The 14,018-nt window shown below is 41.3% G+C and overlaps 1 protein-coding gene across 1 annotated transcript; it reads left to right on the top strand.

Moving 5' to 3' along the window:
- Positions 1-6,324: 6,324 nt before the first annotated feature.
- Positions 6,325-10,136, top strand: fam210ab (family with sequence similarity 210 member Ab). The gene is made up of 4 exons (XM_026373349.1): positions 6,325-6,455; positions 7,394-7,888; positions 8,466-8,577; positions 9,060-10,136. The coding sequence occupies exons 2-4, from the start codon at positions 7,455-7,457 to the stop codon at positions 9,375-9,377; spliced, it is 864 nt and encodes a 287-aa protein (XP_026229134.1). The 5' UTR covers positions 6,325-6,455; positions 7,394-7,454; the 3' UTR covers positions 9,378-10,136.
- The last annotated feature ends 3,882 nt before the right edge of the window (positions 10,137-14,018 follow it).

Here is a 14,018-nt window from a genome sequence, read left to right as displayed (position 1 = left end):
GACAGACACTACATGCAGCTCCTGCCAGCAGTTTTAGCCATGTCCCTCACAGTGGATGAAAGGAAGCAGCAGCTATAGATCAAACAGTTCTGTGCGTATTAATGTGGAGCACTGAGTTGATTCACAAGCCCAATAAATCATCCTTTATTCCTGCTTTTCTTCATTTCCTTGGACGTTACTGCTCTTTGCTTATCACTTTGTACGTGACTATCATGGTTTCTAGGAAATATTTAGTATTTCCCCTGTGGATGCCAACCAGAATGATCCGTTTGACACAGTGCAAATGTAATTTCTTCTGGCTGAACGCAGTCCCTGCACCCTCTGTACTCCCCAGAGCTTCAGAATTTTCTAAAACATTACTTTCACAGCTTGGGGTCAGCATATGCAGCCTTATTTCCTTCAACAGAAATACTCCTTGAAGACGCCACACTGTGGTATTAAAGAATTGGATGGTGGCTTGCAAGAAGCAAAGGCTAAGGGGATCACATCCACTCTCACAAAACACCTCACTGTTACAGGGTGTACTGAGTAAACTAAAGACTGTAGCTTGACCCTCGTCTGCAGTGTAATAGCAGCAGATGGGGCAGGGCCAGTGCACAGTGAACGTCTCTGCTGGGCTTTGGATTAGAACCCACCAGTGACGTAAGAGGCAGGTAATATGCACAAATGGGGTTTTTGTGTGCATTTTCCCTCCTCAAGTTCCTACAATGTCATTATCTCAGATGAACGAAGGATTTAAGAAAATCTTATGGGAGGCTACATTAAACAGTTTGAGCATCTTGAGTGGCAATTAGATTGAAGGGATGTGAGTGCCATCACCATCCAGACCTCCCAAGTGCCTGCGAACTACTGGAGCAATTTGGAGTTCTAATTGCACGAGAGGCATGTCGATTTTTCTCTGCCGGCTTGTTGGAGAGTCAACAAACCTGATCTTCTCTTTGCATTTTGTTGCACAGCAAAAAGCGAATATAAGCGCCTCTGCCATCTGCTGCAGTCTAATAAAGCGATAGGTATCCTAATGGCTGGCAGCCAGTGACCTTGACTGAAGTATCTCAACAATAATCGTCTGGAACATTTAGATGCTTTGAAATTTGGTCAAGAAGTTTGGTCAAGAAATTCATGTTGCTCACTGGATATATCTTAATGAACTGGATCAACCTCCAAACTTTTTCACTTACACAAAAACTGGAGTTTTACTTTCAATGTATTATAATATACAACATCTATAAAGCTGCATGGATTAGCACAAACAGGATTTCAGGTGGTCAAATTGCTGATCCCTTAATGTTTCCTCCAGTGCCACCATCAGGTCAGATTGTAAACATGGATCACACCAACACTAACAGTTTATCAGCTGCACTTAAGGTAAGGTCATGTTAATTAAGAGACAAGGTAACACTTCATTGATCCACGCGGGGGAAATTCAGGTGCCACAGCAGTAGAAAATCACATTAATGAAAATCACATTAAACCGTTCAAACATTTATTAGTATAGTGGAAAAAAAGAATAGAGCAAAAATAGTATAAATAAAAATAATGAAACATAATTAAGGAGGCGAGATGCAATAGATAACCAAATGTGTTACGTCATGAGAGCCAACAGCGGCAGCAGTGCCAACAATAATGGCTATAGATAAACTAGAGGTAAACATCGCCCTCAACAACAAACAAAACAGGAGAGAAAAGCTCTAGGGAATGTTTAACTGGATATAAATAAAGTGTGCACACTGTTCTCACTCCCTCAGGACGTTTCCTGCATTTATATCAAGTTATCAAGTTTGACTCGTTCTGTAAATGTGTGCTTTTCTGAGGCCTTGTGGAATTTTTAAAGAGGCAGATTTGGGGGCACTCCAGTTGATGACAGATTTGATTTGATTGCACACTGAAATGTATGATGTGTGTGTTTCTAATGTTGTTGTTCATAAATTGACCACGTTTTCCTGCACACAGCTTTATATTGTTGTACAGTTGCACTCTTTTACTTTGGATCTATTTCCATAATCTTCCAGCTGTCATCAGTGAAATCAGTCAGTCACTAAAAAGGCTGGACTTACGGTAAACAAGACAAATTAGCTTTGAGGTGGCTCACAGTGCTGGTGGACACCCTCCTGTGCTGTAAAAATGATTCAATTCTCCGTGGTCTTCTTGAGAGATTTATTTTTCAGCTTCCCGTTTAAAGAGTGAATGGTTTTGAAATGGTACCAGTTGTGCTGCCACACTCTAAAAGTGAAGAAAAACATCTAGGAGACATGCTGAGTGTTATTCTAAGAGTAGAGAGTTGGTCTTACCATTCTGAAACACCCTAAGCTGTGTGACAGTGGGCTCCTCCCTACATGATCACACTCTGCTTGAGTCGACAGCTGCAGTCATTGCTTCCAGGTGACATCCTGCTTTGGTGAAGGTCTAAAGTCAATTCTGAAAGGAAAAGACATAACTGATAATACATTTTTCATTATAAAACATGGTCTGGACAGGCACAATAAAGGTTCATATTAATAATAACTGGCACTCAGCAACAGAGACAACAGACACTGTCTGTGATGTGGAGGCATCAAAGAAACAGACGACCAGTAACCTGATAATGTTAGAGTCATACAGAGATATGAATAATAGGGTTATGTTCTATTTTTCAAACCGTGATTAGTGTAAATAATTGACAGATGAGGGACACAAAGAGCCGTTCAGTAGAAAAGCTATTGCAACAGAATATTCTAATGATCTAAAGAGAGAGTCAGGCTCATCAGGGAACCGCAGCGTGTCTTATTTGAATCGGTCCTGCATCGTGGTTCCCACTAACCTTGAAGACTGCAGGCGAAAAGAAACCAAACAAAAAGTTTCACATTTTATTCATGCTGCAGTGTTTGGAGCAGCAGAAAACGCTTGAATTCAAAAGGTTCAGATCAGTAAACAATCCATCTCCAGTTCTGAATGTAACCACTTCAAAGCAAATGATAAACCCCAGAGGCCGACTCTAAAACTGCTGGAGTGTGTGCGTGTATGTGTGTCGGAGTTTTAGAAGGAGGTGGTGAAAGGTGAAAACTTGACAGATTCATTTGGATCCTATTGAGCAGGCAGTGTCTGCATGCTGCTGACTGAACAACCTCGACAACAGTAGCACATCAGAACTGAACATGGTGCCTCAGACTGTGTGAATGTATCACGTTTTCCATTGTACATCTCTGAGTTCTTCAGCCATCACCAGCCTCTGTCGGATGTCTCCAGACACATCGGTGTCTGAAATACTGTAGCTGTAGCTTGGAAACTGTAGGCAAATTGGAAAAAGAACAGAAAAGTACAAAGTGAAAAAGTGCAATTGTGAGGATTAGTTACCACGATCAGCTGATTAGAAGACTCAACAGTACGATTGGTTAAACAAAGGTTTATTTTAAGAGACCCAAGAACTAGTGAATGGGAGATAATCAGGAACTAGAATCGAGCAGGGGCTACTGGGTAATGAAGTCCGGAGGTGTACAACAAAGCAAAACACACCGAGGGCAAAACCTGATGGCTGTTGCACAAAACTAAGATACAGGGTTACCGTGGAGAGTTATTGTGTGTTGTGGTTAACCACTCATCCCGGTTTAGCTTCTTAATGCTTAGGAAGCAGGTTAAATTAATCTGAGTTAAGTTACTATGGAGATTTATTCTCTGAAGTTGGTCTACGGCCTACGTTGGGTGGTTTTTAACTATTCATGTGGTAATGTAATCATGTGATTACTGTCAGACTTATTTTTACATGACTAGTTTTATGAGGATTGCTGTTCATGTGGTTGTGGTTTGAAGTGAGATGTGTAAAGGTTCAATTCACAGGTTTCTCTTGACAACAGAAACGTTGATAGTCAGACGAGGTTTCAGGCATCAGAGAGGTTTCTAGTCTGATCCTTTAGCTTTTTTTCTCTAGAACACTACTTACTAATTATTTCTGGATTATTTATGCATTCGGTCGATCCACTATTATCTGCTGAGCTTTTTCCCTTACTGTAATTTTATAGGTCGTATTTTCCATGTTCCATATTATGTTTTATCTCTTCCTACATCTCGTCATTGTGCTGCTGCACTGTGGGTTAAAAGTTTGCTGCAAGAGTTTTGTCCATGTGTAATCAATAACATGCGGCCTGTTAAACAATACCTTATCCCAGATATTTACACTTGGCTTGATTTATCTGCACATTCTTATTCTGGCAAACCAGCAACGAAATAAGCCAGGATGACCTCCAGGATGTCATCCCTCTGGAGAGGTATAATGCAAGCAAAATAGATTGTACCCAACCCCAAAACAGGGGTTGGGTACAAAAACAGACCAAATACAGACCGGGGAAAATAGCAAGGCCACAATCCAAAAGGCTAATCAGGGACAGAACAGGGTCAGAGTCAGAGGTCTTTAAGCAGACTTACAAATCCAAAGGTCAGGTTTAAGGTCTGGTTAACTTTGCAGGCAGGTCAGGAACAAATGCAGGAAAGTAGTTTCTGGGAATGAAACGGCACAATGTGGCGGGGAGAGTCAGGAAGGTGTCTAAATAGAAAGGGCAGAGGAGAGCGGAGAGAGTGGGACAGGGTGACCAGAGAGTATTGATGCCCAGCAGAGGAGGATCGACCACAGACCGGAAATTGACCTACTGGCAAGGAACGAGACATGGGGCTGAGAGAGAGCGGGTGACCAATACCGAGGTACAAGCGGAGAGAGAGGAAAGCGAGAGAAACTAGGAGAAAAGACGCTAAGATGAAGAGGGAAGAGGGAAGGTGAGAGATGAGCAGAGAGAGGAGAAGAACCAGATTGACGGAGAGAGGAGGCGAAGGAGAGAGATGGGAGAGAGAGAGAGAGAGAGAGGAACGGGATAATAGTAAAACTGGTTTGAGCACATGCAGGGATAATGAAAATCAAGTGGTTTTTCTTCCTTTTTTACATGAGTATAAGTAACTTAATGCTTTTTTCCAGCAATTGTAGTCCCTTTCTGAAATGTGTTTGTGATGTGCTGTGACAGCCAAGTTTAGTGGTGAGAGACTCTTCCTCAGCTGGACGACTTGAACATGAGCTATAGGGATCAGCTCTGTACCAAGATTCACATTTATCTTATAGATAATATATTTACAACAAAGGTGGAACTCATCAGCATTTAAAAAAGATCATTTCTGTAGTCTAAACCAACACACTGACTGTAGTGTAAAATGAATTTAGAAAGTTAAGCCACATTTCTCATTTAGAGAAACCTTAACAATGAACAATGACAATAAAATAAGCAGCGACGTTGATCAAATGCTTTTTAACTTTTTGTGGAAAACAGATATGATAAATTGAGAAAGGGTGAGCTAAACTGTCTGGTCATCTCTACTTTAAATAATACTTTCAAGGTTAACTGAATAAAACAATTTTTCAAAAACCCAAAGTCTAAATGGAACATAATCCCTCACCATATTTTATCTAACCTTGGTGGCTTAAACTTCTTCCTTAAGTTCAATTATAATATTAATGAAGTCTGCATGAAGTTATCTGCTTTTCATTGCCAGCCCTTTCTATCATGGTCACTTATCTAAAAACATCATTTTACACCCCACACATATTTTATATGGAACAATAAGGAGATTCTGTTTAGACACAAAACCATTTTTCTGGAATATTTGTTCAAAAATAATATTCTTTGGGTTGATCAGCTGTTTGATAGAAATGGTTATCTGCTTACTTATGAGGACTATTTATTGCAATATAATATTCTTATAACACCTGGACATTATGCTATGGTATTTGGTGGTCCTCAAACTCCAATAGCAAGAATAATTCCAAAAGAACTTTTCACCACAATGTCATTGTCTTTATAAAAGAGATCAAGCAGTTAAGAACTGTAATTTACTTAAAATGTTTGTATAATTATTTATTGATTTTTCTATAAACTAGTTAAATAGCTACAGTCTGTGAGCAGACCGCCCTCTGCTGGTAGAACCCATGTAAGGCAGTGCACACGGTCAACTCATATTTCATTGTGAATGATGAATTATAATGAATTATGATTATATTATGAAATATAAATTAGTTTATATGCTTTTAGATGTTCAAAAGTTCAACTAAGAACTGAGACTAAGGACTAACTACACAGCGGTTCAGTCGTGTTAGTGAAGCTCTGGCACCGACAGCGGGTCTAACACAGGGAGTCATGTGAAGGTCGACACGCTGCTGACAGTGAACGCAACATGCAGGCCAATCACGTCTCTGTCCAAAAGTTGACCTTGCGCTAGGCTCTCTGGGAAATGTATGTCTTCCACGGTTCGGACTGCGTCACACTGGATCCCACGCGAACTACATTTCCCGTGGCTCTCTGCGCAGTTAAGGCTCACATGCTGCTCTCCACGCACTCCTTGCTGCTGCAACGACAAATGTGGTCCTTGAACGACACATAGTGCGGGTACAGTCGCATGGTCCTCAGGAATGAAGAGTAACATTTTGTCAACACGTAACTTCCAACGTGAGTGTACTTTGCGTTTCTTTTTATAAGCTTTAGTAAGTTTTCCTTTTAAGGTGACGACTTGTTTTTCTAACTGTCCGGGGTCAGCGCTGCAGCTAGCTAGCAGCTAACGAGCTGTCAAGCATCAGAAGTTGGCTGCGGTTCAGTCTGCTCTTAGCAAACCCGTCTGCCAGTCTGCGTTTAAAAAAGGAACTTTGTCTTCTTTAAAGAGATTAAAGCTCACTCACTTCCACTGAAACGTAGCCAAACAACATGGGAACTAGACGCTGCCCTCCAAATAAACTAGGCAATGTCAACTTCATGGTAGCTGTACATATGTAAAGCTAGCATGAATTAAAGCTTCACATGTTTGGTTGGAGCTTCTGAAATAAACTAGGACTGCAATGACGCTGTTGTTTCACACAGTGGAACTGATTTTGTATTTATTTAAAAAGTGAAATTACTTCCTCTCTTCCTGTTTCATCACAACTTCGCAGCTTGGTTTACTAGGAGGTACCCACCCAACTGTTTGTTTTGCATCCTGTGCTGCATATAGAGCTGTAGAGAGGCAGCACAAGTCATGTTTACAGCCTTTAGTTAATCTGTCACATAACTGTGAGCAGTGAATGAAAGAAAGGAGATAACCACATGGCTAATACGTGAAGGAATCTAGGTCATGGGTGTTGGTGGCATGTGTAACTTAGTATTTGTATTATTGATAATGTAGAAGATAATTTCATTGTGTAATTGTTACTCAGGTATGTAAACTGTATTCTTCTAATGTAATATTGTTGTTTGCCAAACTGAAAGATGGAATTAAAAGTCTTTCTGGCAATTGTAGTGTTGCGCTCAACTTAAACTGTTTGTGTCCAAACAACGGGTTAATAATTTGATTAATTGATAATGACTTAAAAAGTCACTGTCCAGTTACATCATGTCTTTTTCTGGCTCACCTGCAGTCTGCGGTTGACTGTGCACAGTGGCAGAAAGGAGGAGCGGGAGGAGAAGAGGACGTTTATAATGCACCACATCCTAACACCTAGGACAATGTGGCGGATGGCAGCGGCGCGCCCATTGCTGGTGGGCTACGCCGTCCCAGCCAAGCCACCAGTAGCGTTTTGTTGCTGCGTGTTCCGCAGGTCACCACCAATGCCGCCGCCACCACTTACAGGCCTGCACTGGCTCTCAACCTCAGCCTTCAGCGGGGCACCGCTTCAGCCACAACATCAGCCACAACAGGAGAAGCCACAGTCCAGCTCAACAAGTCAACAGCAGGAGGACCAGACAGGTGAAGCTGGACCTGTCGTTGGAGAGGTGGACCCCTTGCAGGACAAATCAATCGGCCTGTTTCAGAGGTTTAAAAAGACCTTCAAACAGTATGGGAAGGTGATGATTCCTGTGCATCTGGTGACCTCCTCTTTCTGGTTTGGATCCTTCTATTATGCTGCTATGAAGTAAGTCTACTTTTATTCTGAGTTATCACTCAGGCTGTGACTCCTGTTGTGCTACACCCAGATCATTTGTTTGGTTTGTCTTCTGTGATCTGTGAGTAAAACCAAAAGAAACACGGTTCTCTGTGGAAGATGTTTTGAAACTCTTAATTAACATAGACATTTCTCTTTATAAAGATCACATCATTTTTGTTGTTGTTTTTTAAATTTTGAATCCTGAAGTAGGTCTACCTCCAGTTAGGAGACCAGCATAATGAACTAAAGGAGAGCAGGAGGGTCATTTGCAGTATATGTCACCATGAGATTCACTTAATCTCCAGATTGGTATAATGTAAGAAAGCTGATTAATGATGTTGTTGATTTAACAACAGTGGGGAAAAAAAGACCTCCTCAGTTCTCTAGGGGTGGACAGTTTTAGCCTTAAGATGGCGCTAGGAGACAGAAATATGAGAATTAACCTGTGCAATCAGCAGCCTGATTATTACAACATTCTACAGTTAAACACCTGCTGATTTTTGTATATGTGTGTTTTTGCAGCTATTTTAAATCTTTAACCTCTTGATGTTGTTCTTCCCCTCAGAGGAGTGAATGTAGTGCCGTTCCTGGAGATGATTGGTTTACCAGAGTCACTTGTTGGCCTTTTGAAGGACTCTTCGAGTGGCTATGCTCTGACTGCGTACGCCATGTACAAGGTACTTTAATGTGGGATCTTGTGGTTTTTTATAATTTTAAACATTTCAGCTTCATTGAATGATCATTATTAATGATATTATATTAAAGCATATAATATCAATAAGCAGAGTATTGATCTTTTGTGGCAGTTTTTCTCCTCTAACGTCCAGTCGATGGTACAATCTATGGTAAATGTCTGTTAAAACTGTTGATCCTGATCAATTCAGATTGCAAAATCCTGAGATTCAAAGTAGTGACTAGACATTCACTTTTATAGGGAGATCAGATATTACATTTAGCAACCATGTCATTATTAACCTAATTTAAATAGATTTCTTTCACAATAAGCCATCACAAATCCATTAGATTATACAACTCATCAAATGAGCTGAACAAGGGGATTACAATCAGCAGATGTCAATTTATCAAACAGGTGATCTATGGGGTGGAGTCAGGGGTTCATTTTGATCTGCTGAATGTATTTTAAATTGTTCTCTTACAGATTGCAACGCCTGCCAGATACACAGTGACCCTGGGGGGAACCTCACTGTCTGTTCAGTATCTCCGCAAGCATGGATACTTGTCCACACCTCCACCAGTTAAAGATTATTTCCAGGACAAAATGGAGGAGACAAAGGAGAAATTTACAGAAAAGATGGAGGAGACAAAGGAGAGGTTTTCCGAGAAAATGGAGGAAACAAAAGAACGCTTCTCTGAGAAAATGGAAGAGACTAAGGACAAACTTTCAGAGAAACTGCAAGAAACCAAAGACCGAGTCTCTGAGGGAAAGTCGTTTTTTAAAAAGAAAAGGGATCCTTGAATCAGATTGACATGTGGCACTTCTGAATACATGATCTTATGCTGATATTGACAAGAAATGAATGAATTGGGAACAAGTGACAGCCAGCACGTCTGATACAGTTTGGAAAGATTAATGAGACATTGCACTATCCTTGTCCTGAAAATTGCCCTCACACATCCCAGGTAACTCCTGATGTCTAATAGAGTCTCTGATTGAGTCCCTAAATGTCTAAACATTGCCACAGCACTCTGTAAACGTAGACTAGACAGCATCTTAGCAGACTCTTGGCAGTGCTGTACTCTGGCTCAGTCAGCTCTGACTGGATTTACACAGGCTCAAGTGGCTGTAAGTTGCTATTTAAATAGCAGCAGTGTTCTTATTTCTGTTGTCATACATGAGAAAAACACAACACACCTGTATCACTGCCTACAGGTGATAATGCCATTACTTCTATCTGTCAGGAAATTAAAACTTGAAGTTCACGGTCACATGTGTGCACTAGTCCATCGAAGCCTTTCTGAAGCTTATGTATCACCCTTCATCTTTTCTAAGAAGCTAAGTTTTTCTAATGTGTTTTTATCTGATAGCCAAAGCTAATATGTTGTTTTGCTAAAAGTTGGGTCATGTTCTTCTCTTCAGGCTGAGATAAGTCACAGTATGTGTCAGTTTACAGGTGATGAGGTGTCAGTTATGTACTTTAAATGAGGCTGTAACTTTTAAAAGAGGAATCATCCACTTATCCATAATCAATAAAAGACACCAATGCTCAACTACGAAGTTCATTGCTACTGCCTTGTTTGTGGTGTGTTTACATTCACTTTAAACTACAATACAGTCGACTCCCCAAATTTGCTATATACTACGTATTTTATATGGGCATGTAGCTGAATTTACTGTAATGTTTGTTACAAAATTAGTACATTATATTGTAAAAAGGTATGGAAAAAAATATATCTATAAAATTGCAGGATGAACAAGGAAAGAGACTGTGAAGCCTGAAAAGCGGGTTGTCACTATCTTTGTGGGGGTTGACACTGTATATAACTTATAGTCAATACTCCACAATGACTGCATGACTGCGTGTCCTCTCAAAGCTCCACTTCTGTTGTCACATTTGGTGATGATACCGTGGTTCTGCATCTTACAACTAACAACAATGAGACTGCATACCTGGAAGAGGTAGAGAGACTGTCATCATGATGCCAGGATAACTGTCTCTATCTGAATGTGAGCAAAACCAAAGAACTCGTGGACTTCAGTAAGAGACAGCAGTGGACCTACACTCATCTTACAATCAAGTGGACCCCTGTTGAGAGAGTGAGCAGCTTCAAGTATCTGGGAGTGAACGTCTCAGAGGACCTGACTTGGTCTGACCACATTCATTTGAATAAAGCCAGACAAATTCAGGGTTTCACCAGCAATGCTGAAAACTCTCCATTTAGGGGCCATTGAAGGTTTATGAACTCACTTATGTTCTTTATATCCTTGTTTATTTACTTTATTAATAATTTGCACTCTATGGAGCGGACCTCATTCACATTTCACAGCTAGTTATACTGCCCATATAATAATAATAATAAATCTCTTGAATTTTAAATTAGAATTATTAATGGCCAAACAAAAACAGCTTTCCTCAGAAATATATGGAGACTATCTCTCCACTTCGTTATTTGTCCACTTACCTGATGTAAGATCGGGCACCTCAATTATGACTGCATCCTCCCTGCATGCACGGAGCATGCAGATTGCAGTCACTGTTTTTGAAGAGCCTGTGTGTGCTGGGTTTTGTGCGTTGGCTCCATTACTGAGCACAGGAGATCCCCGTCCCTGTATCTAAGAAATGATGCCTCCCAACCCGAACTTAGGGATGTTATCGGAAATCACTTTATCTGTCCTGCCGCTACTCATAGGTGGTCTGCGGCATGCCGGCAGTTCGCCCACATGCCTGATTTAGAGCAGGTGGCTTGCTAGCCAATTTGGCTCTGTGCTTTGCCTCAGCCTAGAGCAGTGATTGTAGGTACATGGACAGGTGTCCTGCCAAGCTACACGCAGTCTTGGTTGTGCAGCTTCACCTAGCCAGTACCAGTGCTACCCTGACCTGTACATCTGGCATCTCTCTCAACAGTTTCAGGCTTTTTCCTGCAGCCCCGGTTGGCTTCCTCCTATCTTGCATCTATCTCGACGGAGCAGAGAGCTGATGCCACAGGGTGCGTCATGACCAGGTTCTTGGTCGCCAGGCGCCATCTGTGGCTGGCTCTGTCTTGGCTGCCGTGGACTGACTCAGACTCCCTGCTTCAGACCGGGGGCGTATTCCTTCCGCCCCTCAGCAGGACCTGGATGTCACTCTGAGCGTTCTGGGGTCCCATACACTCCTGAGGTTGCTTATTTGCACCTTGTGGCATTAGCTCTATGGCCTTGTGACTCCCGGCCTCTGCCTCTGAGCCATAGGAGGCCTCCAACAGGTTGGCATATGGATGCCTGGCTCCATTGACATGACGAAGCAGATACCAGATTGGCTTCCTCTGTGTCTTAAAGGCTTCCCTGTACATATGGAATATTAAATATATTAATATTAAATAGGACAAATATGCCAATAAAATAAAAATACAGCCACAGGTAATATACTTTTTCACTTTTTTTTGTGCCCAAATGTACAAACAGTGAACTTTATATGACTGGAACAAAGTCCTGTAGACTGATGAGCCCTAGTTTGAGGTTTTTGGATAGAAGTGATTTAAAGCTCATGAAAAGATGACACATACAATTATTGAAGCATGGAGGTGGAAACATGATGATCTGAGGATGGACTGGTAAAGGGGAGAGTGCGTGATCTGCATCATGTGTAAGGCATCCTCAATCAGGATGAACACCACTCCATACGGAGGAGACATACCATTCCCTCTGGGCAACGACTGACTGGACATAACTTCATTTTGCAGCAGGACAATGAACCCAAGCATCCTCTCTGGGTGTGTGAGAATAATCTGGAGAACGTAGCAGCTGGAGTACTCTGTGTGAGGACGTGGCCACTTCAATCACCAAATGAATAATATCAAGCTGGGTGAAATCAGATTGAAGAGTTCTAGAACATTTCCCAACCAACACAGTAGCCCTGTGGGAACTGCCGCAGCAGACTGATCAGTAGAAAGCCACAGATTTGTCAGGTAGACAGCCGGTTGTCCAAATAGACTCACAAGTGAGATACAAGGTACAAGGCAGGGTAAACGTAAGGAGGTCCTGCCTAAGGACCCCTACTGGTTGTAGGCTGCAGCTGGGATTGGAACCCTGGTCTTTCGCATGGAGGGAAGCAGCAAACTTACTACTGTTCTATCCAGTTGCCCTGGTTAAAGTAAAGTTTGGTTAGGTTTCACTATTACTTCATGCTTAAAATGTTTGTTCTGTGTGTTTTGTGATCCAGTTGACTGAATAAAATCAACTAAAGATCATTATAATTTAGGGTGGTAGTAGCTCAGGTGGTAGAGCAGGGTTAGTGGTTAGATATGTACTGTCTGGCAGCTGAACAACTGCAATCGCCCCAAGGGGATAAATAAGGTATGTCATTTTCATTAATACATATATTAATATAGCTGTTTCCAAACTGTTGTTTGCCAGTATATATGCATAACAATGGTATAGTACCTGGCCAGTCCAAACACAGACACAGCCCAGGTGAAAGCACAGGTAGCACGACAGGTGGTGTTCTGGAGACACAGTTTGACACTTCCTTCTCTTAGCTGTCAGCGTCCAGAGTGCTAACCATGTGTCACACCTTTACCATCCTCCTTCATTAAAAATCCTATCTAACCTTACCTGCTATGTAAATATGATGCCATTGTTCACCGCTGTCCTAACGGATGAATTATGAATTATGCAGCCCACGGCCACTCACACAAGCACCTACTTCTTCTCCCACAGGGAGTGTGACCCAGACAAGAGATTCCTGAAATCATTTAGCATATAGACAATCTGTGTTCTTCAGGTGTGAGTCAGCAGCTGAACATGACTCAAGTGTCAAGATGTCTCTGTGAAAGCTGAGGTGAATCACAGGTCAGGTTGTCCAAACTGTCTCTGGCCTCTTCTTTTTTCTCCTCTTTTCTTGCAAAAGGTCAGTGGAATTATCTTTCATCTGGCTGACAGACCGTGGCATTAGAAAGTTGCAGCCCAGGTCACATTTGTTGACAACAGTTTTGGCCAGAAAGCTTTGAATAAATGTCAAGTTTAGTTTGAGATCATTTCATATTCAAATGTTTCAAAAGCCCACATAGAAATGACATACAGAGTATTTAATATTATTATGTATAATTATTCTTAGAATTTGAGTGAAACAACCCTTTAAATCCTCTTTGTAAATCTTACTTTGTGCTGTTTATTGTTGCTGTTTGTGTCTTATTTCTATTGTTCTTCTGTGATTAGATGAGGTTCTAACATTAAAGCATCAACTGCGGATGTTATTGCATTTATGAAGCAAAACTAAAAAGGTGATAATCAACATGAAACACTACAAAAAAATTCCAGGAAATGATCATTGGGATTTTGCTGGAAATAAAAATGTAGCAACAGCTTTGATGGTGCTCGACTCATCCTGAGCGCAGCGTGATCTCTCCACAGATTATTGGTTTGCTGTGCAGAAAAGTGTTTATATTAATAAGTTGCCCATAG

The sequence above is a fragment of the Anabas testudineus genome, chromosome 16, assembly GCF_900324465.2.
Source record: "Anabas testudineus chromosome 16, fAnaTes1.2, whole genome shotgun sequence".
NCBI lineage: Eukaryota > Metazoa > Chordata > Actinopteri > Anabantiformes > Anabantidae > Anabas > Anabas testudineus.
This window is presented reverse-complemented; position numbering and strand designations above follow the sequence as displayed.

Bases quoted from the DNA above. Each gene is read 5' to 3' on its own strand.
- fam210ab (XM_026373349.1), top strand. From the start codon at position 7,455: ATGCACCACATCCTAACACCTAGGACAATGTGGCGGATGGCAGCGGCG. The intron at 7,889-8,465 runs GTAAGTCTACTT...TCTTCCCCTCAG, and splicing joins TTCTATTATGCTGCTATGAA to AGGAGTGAATGTAGTGCCGT. The intron at 8,578-9,059 runs GTACTTTAATGT...GTTCTCTTACAG, and splicing joins CTGCGTACGCCATGTACAAG to ATTGCAACGCCTGCCAGATA.